We start from the raw sequence: 5,906 nt of genomic DNA on the forward strand, positions 1-5,906 counted from the left end.
CCAGAAGCCAGCGGGTTGGCGCTTCCTCCGTCCTAAGCGTTGGGAAGGGGAAGTTGCGGCGCACGTCCGGAGAGCTGCGGAACTCATACTGGGAAGCCGTGAACATCTCGCCATCTGATCGAGAGGAGGCACAACAACGGTTTTGAAAATTGCAGGACCACACATTGGCCACTCGGTGTTCATATTTGGATGCATTTTGCATCTAAAAACCAGGCCGCGTACCTGCAAGGAGGCCCGTGTAGCCCTTGGCGGGGTCATACGGACACCTGTCTCTGCCGTCCTCGAAGCTCGCCGGCAAGCCGAAGCGTTCGGAATCCTCGCGGGGGAGAAGACAAGAGACGTTGCCCGTCAGCGTCCCAGTACTTTTTTTTAACGGAACTCGGCGTAGTCGCGGCTGCACTTACGACGAACGCGCAGAGAGGCCTGAAGGCGTTGGTGCCGCACGCGTACAGGTGAGTCTCGTTGTAGCGTTGCAGGAAGCGGATGTGATTGAAACACTCGGTCTGCTCACACGCGCACACAAACAAAAGCACACGACGTCAACGTTGGAGAAGTCATCCAGTAGCGAGGCGAGTCGGAGTACGCGGGGTGCACCTCAGGCACTGCTTCTTCTGCTCGGGGGACGCGTCCCAGTCAATCTGGCAACAGTCAGAGAATGAACGACGGTCCACACACCCGATATAAAAACCGCCTTGGTGTTCGGAGTTGGAGTTGGCCAACATTCGAATAATAAATAAAAATATATATAGTATTAGGGCGGCCCAGTGGTCCAGTGGTTAGCGCGTCGACCTCACAGTGCAGAGGTACCGGGTTCAATTCCAGCGCTGGCCAGTGTGGGTTTTCTCCGGGTACTCCGGTTTCCTCCCACATTCCAAAAACAAGCATGGCAGGCACTCTAAATTGTCCGGAGGTGCGAGTGTGAGCGCGGATGGTTGGTTATTCGTCTCTGTGTGCCCTGTGATTGGCTGGCAACCGGTTCAGGGTGTCCCCCGCCTACTACCCGAAGACGGCTGGGATAGGCTCCAGCACCCCCCGCGACTCTTGTCAGGATAAGCGGATCAGAAAATGGATGGATGGATATCTAGCATTTGATATTTCAGCGACAAAAAGCCGCCGCTCGTTCTGCTTCAACCGTGCCGCATTTCATCCCCGCAGCCGTAAAATCAAAACGGACACAATTGGATTTGCTCAATCTGCTTGAGGCTAAAATTAGTCTGTCCTCCTTTAGGATGCAAAGTTGGGAAGAAAAAAAGTGAGCGTGGATGTGCGGGCGGTGGGGGAGGGGAGGAAATCGTGTGTGTTCAGTTTGGTACTCACTGGGGGACGAGCGGGTGTGGCGATGTCAGACGCGTTGAGCGCGTAGAGCGCTCCTCTCCCCCCCACGTACAGAATCCCCGCCGGCTCCTCCAGCAGGAGGGTGCTGCAGTTGCGCGCCGAGCCGCCGAAGCGAGCGCTGCCCAGCAGGCCTGCAAACATCCAGAGGGGAGTTGGGGGGGGGGGGTCTTACTGTCGTTGTGGTATAATTGGATTGTAGCCTGTTTAGGCCCTAAGTGAAATCCATTCCGCCTCTGTTGTTTCAGAGGCAAAAATAAACAACGGCGTTTGAACGCCAAAGCGACGCTTGAAACCTTATTTCAATCCCTGACCTTGTCTTGAAGTTCCGGTTTGAGGACCTAATTCGGAACCCGAACTCTTTATTATCCATTTGATGACATCACACAAATTTGAAACCGCGATGGGAAACCGTAACCCAGGTTTGAAACCCTAATTTAAAAGTTTTGGTTCAGGCTCGTTTTTTTGCGTTCCGTGTTTCTGGTGATCAATTGGGCTGATGCTTTCGTGTCTTTTATTTTGGAAGCACGACCTACTAACAAAATATGATCACACACTAACAACGAAGAGGGCAAAGCTGCAAGCGCTGATGCGACTTGGCAGTATTGGGGCAGCCGTCCTACTCAATGCCCTAAAATGTCGCCTGAGCCATCTTGCCCCCATTTTCAACGGCCTGACCCCCCCCCCCCGCCCCGCAAGTCACAATAACAACACCCCAAGCACCTTCGCGAAGCTACAAGACGACAAAACAAACTTGCTAAAAAAATAAATAAATAAATATCTCCGTGATTGACCGAGAGGGATGACGACTTGGTTGCTTAATGGAGGTGAGTCACATGACCACACGGAGTCTTCGGCGAGGTCCGCCCCGCTGTCACAACCGCTCGTCCGTCACGTCCCTTCCAACCTCATGATATCAATCACGTTGTGCACAAGGCAAAAAAAAAAATTTTTCTCGATTTCACGATTTTTAAAACAGTTCGCAGATGTTTGCATCACACGCCTGTGGTATGCTGACAAAAAAAAAAAAAAAAAAAAAGCCAAAGGTCAAAAAAAATTCTAGACATATTTTGAAGCATTTTATCGCCATGGTGAAAGCTCAAGCTAACGTTATGTAAAAGTGTTTAGTGTTAGTTTTAATATAGGGCGTATTTGCACATTTTTAAGTCAACTACAATTCTTTTAACAACTGACCTTCTTTCTGTTGATGTATAGCAATATAGAAATAAATAATTAAATAAAATAATTAAATAAAATAATTAAAATCGTCCGCAAAAATGTCCTCGCCTGATTGACAAGGACCGAAACAAACATTTTCAGAAATAAGCAAAAAGCTCAAAATTCACTTTGTTGATTCATTTCACACCTGCTGACTCATTCAACCTGACCTGCTGACATTAAAAAACTCCCTTTCCATCATGCATCCCTTAAAAGTCCAAAAGCAGGGCGAAGAAACCCTCTTCCGATGCAAAAGCTGACGAGAAGCCCGCAACAAGACGCACGGCGTCCCGAACGCTGCGGGCGGGAGAGGAAACGCTGTGCGCGAGCGAAGCGACGTCACTCTCCCCGCGGCTATGTTGACACACAGTTATGCAAACGCGGCAGCAGCGGCTCAAGGCAGCGCGCGTGAGTCATGCCGGAGCGTGGATCTGGTATCAAAAAGAAAAAAAAAAAAGTCATGAAATAAGGACGAAGTGATGCAACAATCCTGACAGTGGAGAGCATCCCCGAGGCCCTCGCCGAGGCAGGATGGCGACCTCCGTCGTGTTTACGCAGGATTTGGATGCATAATAACGAAAAGTTACTCCGACGAGAAGCCGCACCAAACTTTTGTGTGTTTTTATGTCGCCCGCGTGACAGTCTGACAGTTGAGCCGTCACAGGTGGCGGCTTCGCCGCGTGCTCGGGCAACGAGCTAGCCGCCATGTGGGGTCTGGATGATACTAAAGCCCGCGCGCGAGTGCGTGCGTGACTTCCTGCGTGACTCGCGGCCAGTCATTTGACTGGCAAGAGAGCGTGCGGCACACAAGAAGCGACGGTGGGGACAAACGCCGCGAGCGGAGCCTGACTGACTCTCTTTCCGGGACGATTGTCACTCATTTTTATCCAGTGGATGATGTAAGGGAAGAAGACGCTCTTTATGTAACACTTAAGTCAACACAGGCTGTCCTGCGATGTATTCAACGCGCTCTCTCATTTCTTATCTTTCGTATTTTAGCTCGGCGACAGCGGCTCTCGCCATTTCCACGCAGTTTGTAAGAGCGTGGATGCCTCCCAGCAAACGTGAAATTTGGCAGGCGGCCATGTTGGTTTGGAGTGACTATTTTAGGGTCACGTTGATCATGTCAGGGGTCATTTCATTTCTTTTTTGTAAATGAAGCCCCTGAAGCTAGTTCCACGAAGCAACATCAAATTTGGAAGGAATATTTATTATGATGAGGCCCACAAAAAATATCGAGAAGCACAGGAAGTCGACCATTTTGCTTTAAAATGGCACTTCCATTAATCCACCGAAAATCTTTTCAGCCTGGTCTGGCGACTCATCAATATTTCACCCGCGCATTACTTCAGGTCTGCTAGCAGAGGCGAGAAGCAGGTCAGGTTTGTGCTTGATGACCTCGGCGAGGTGACGGGGAGGCCATTGTTGGGGAAATCGCCACGTACGCGTTTAATTTTCGACTTGCTATGAATTACGGAAGCGCACAAGCGACCGTATCAACGTCTAAAGTTGCTGCCTCCCGACCGTACCATCCTACAAACAATTTTCCGTATCGTATCATACATTATGGATACAACTGGATCAAATATTGATATCAGGGCTGTCTGCTTCATACAAATGTCATTTTCTTTGACATGTTGACACAAACACACATTTTTTTTTAATCGGGAATTATTGCATTTCTTCAATTCATTTTTTTTTTCCCCCACATAGATATCGTGGCGTATCGCTGACACTATCGGTATCGATTCAAATGATTGATGTTGCGCATGCCTAAAAAAAGGATCAAGTATTAATGTTACACTTTCCTAAAACGAAGACAAACTATTGACATGGCACTTTGCTCATTGCAACATTGTAGCTCTCCCACGATGCCGTGACATCATGTGAGGTTTCGTCCCTCCCGTAATCCCAAAGTGGCTGCGCTTTCTCAATCGGCGCTCCTAACAATCACCCGGACAAGCTATAAAGCCTGGACAGCCATTTCTTGGCGGCTTAAGGGCGGTCATTTTAAAGGATGGAAGATCTGGATGTTTGCCAAAGTCATCATCCACGAAGGCTAGTTCATCGGCGTTCATTTTTTTTTTTTTTTTTACTACACTGGACAAATTTTCATCGCGGCTTACACAAGCCGGACGAGTTTGCCGCTCCCGTGACGAATGCGGCGGCGTGTCCTTGCGCTCCCACTCAAGCAGGCCATCTGTCAAACATACTGTCTGTCTAATTCAGGCAGCGTGACACGTCCGCCCACGCTGATGACCGCACAAATGAAGATGCGCATTAGAAATGTTTTCAGCGTGCGCGCCGAGTGACATGTGTCACCATCGGCGGAGCGAGGGGGGGTTGGAACATATCGTGCGCATGGGACCAAGCGCACCCCCGCAGCACAAAAACAAAGCGCGCTCCCGTAGAAAGTGGGTCAAGGACGAACTCTTAAAGTCGGCGGTGAGAGAGAAACGCGAAAATCTGATGAAACGTTTTTTTGGGGGGGACAGCTCAACAGCGGCGGTTTAAGCTTTTCAATTTCGATTAGAGTCGCGGTCGCCGTGACGCCGTCGTCCGTCAGCCGTTCGCGGTAGCCGTCGGCGTAACGAAAGCAACGCGCGGCCTGATGAAACCTCGTGATGTGATGCAAAACTTTGAAATCGGGCTTGTTTTGGTTGTTGTCAGAAGAGAAATGCTGTAGTTACGTTGCACAAAAAAAAAAAAAAAAGACAAAAAATATTAAAAGAAACCGTTTTAATAAGTGTTATTCAATACGTAACATCTTTAATCTTTTCTTTTTAGTAAAGCTCAACTTTTTTTTCTCAAGCAAAGTACAACAGAGATACAGTATTTGTCTTCTTTTCCGGAAAGTCAAAATCAAGTTTGTCTTCTTTTTAGGGTGAGCGCACCATCAATATCTTATATTCATTTTAAGAAAGTACAACATCAATAGTTTGTCTTCTTTTTCGGAAACTAAAACATCAAGAGTTTATATTTTTTTTTTAGGAAAGTGAAACATCCCTAATTTGTCTTCATTTTAGGCATTCACAACACCAATAGTTTGTTTTCTTTTTGGGAAGTGTCACATCAATATTCTCTCTTTTTCGGAAAGCCCAACATCAATAGTGTGTCAAATTTTTTGTGGAGGGGTTTTAGAACGCTCCCTCACTATTCTCGTGGCTCCGAATGTGAGGCGGCGATGGCTCTGGATGCCGCCCTGCTTGTTCTTGCCCTTCTCTAATAATACTCGTCCCCAGAGGATCACACCAGGGAGGGATGATGGGAAGGGGGGGAGGGCGTCGGAGTTTCCCTTCCTCACTGCAGCTCTGCCGCAGTGGTAAGGGAGGGAAAAAGGTGAGTGGGGGGGGGCG

General features: G+C 48.5%; 1 protein-coding gene across 1 annotated transcript in view; it reads right to left on the bottom strand.

The window, feature by feature from the left end:
- The window catches only part of sema4gb (sema domain, immunoglobulin domain (Ig), transmembrane domain (TM) and short cytoplasmic domain, (semaphorin) 4Gb), a 19,313-nt gene that overhangs the window by 11,738 nt on the left and 1,669 nt on the right, over window positions 1–5,906 (bottom strand). Inside the window, exon 3 of the mRNA XM_019865133.1 lies at window positions 1,318–1,466. Coding sequence (XP_019720692.1) covers window positions 1,318–1,466 — 149 coding nt within the window. The remainder of the gene's footprint in view (window positions 1–1,317; window positions 1,467–5,906) is intronic.

This window comes from Hippocampus comes, unplaced genomic scaffold (genome assembly GCF_001891065.2).
Source record: "Hippocampus comes isolate QL1 unplaced genomic scaffold, H_comes_QL1_v1.1 scaffold74, whole genome shotgun sequence".
In the NCBI taxonomy this organism is placed as follows: Eukaryota; Metazoa; Chordata; class Actinopteri; order Syngnathiformes; family Syngnathidae; genus Hippocampus; species Hippocampus comes.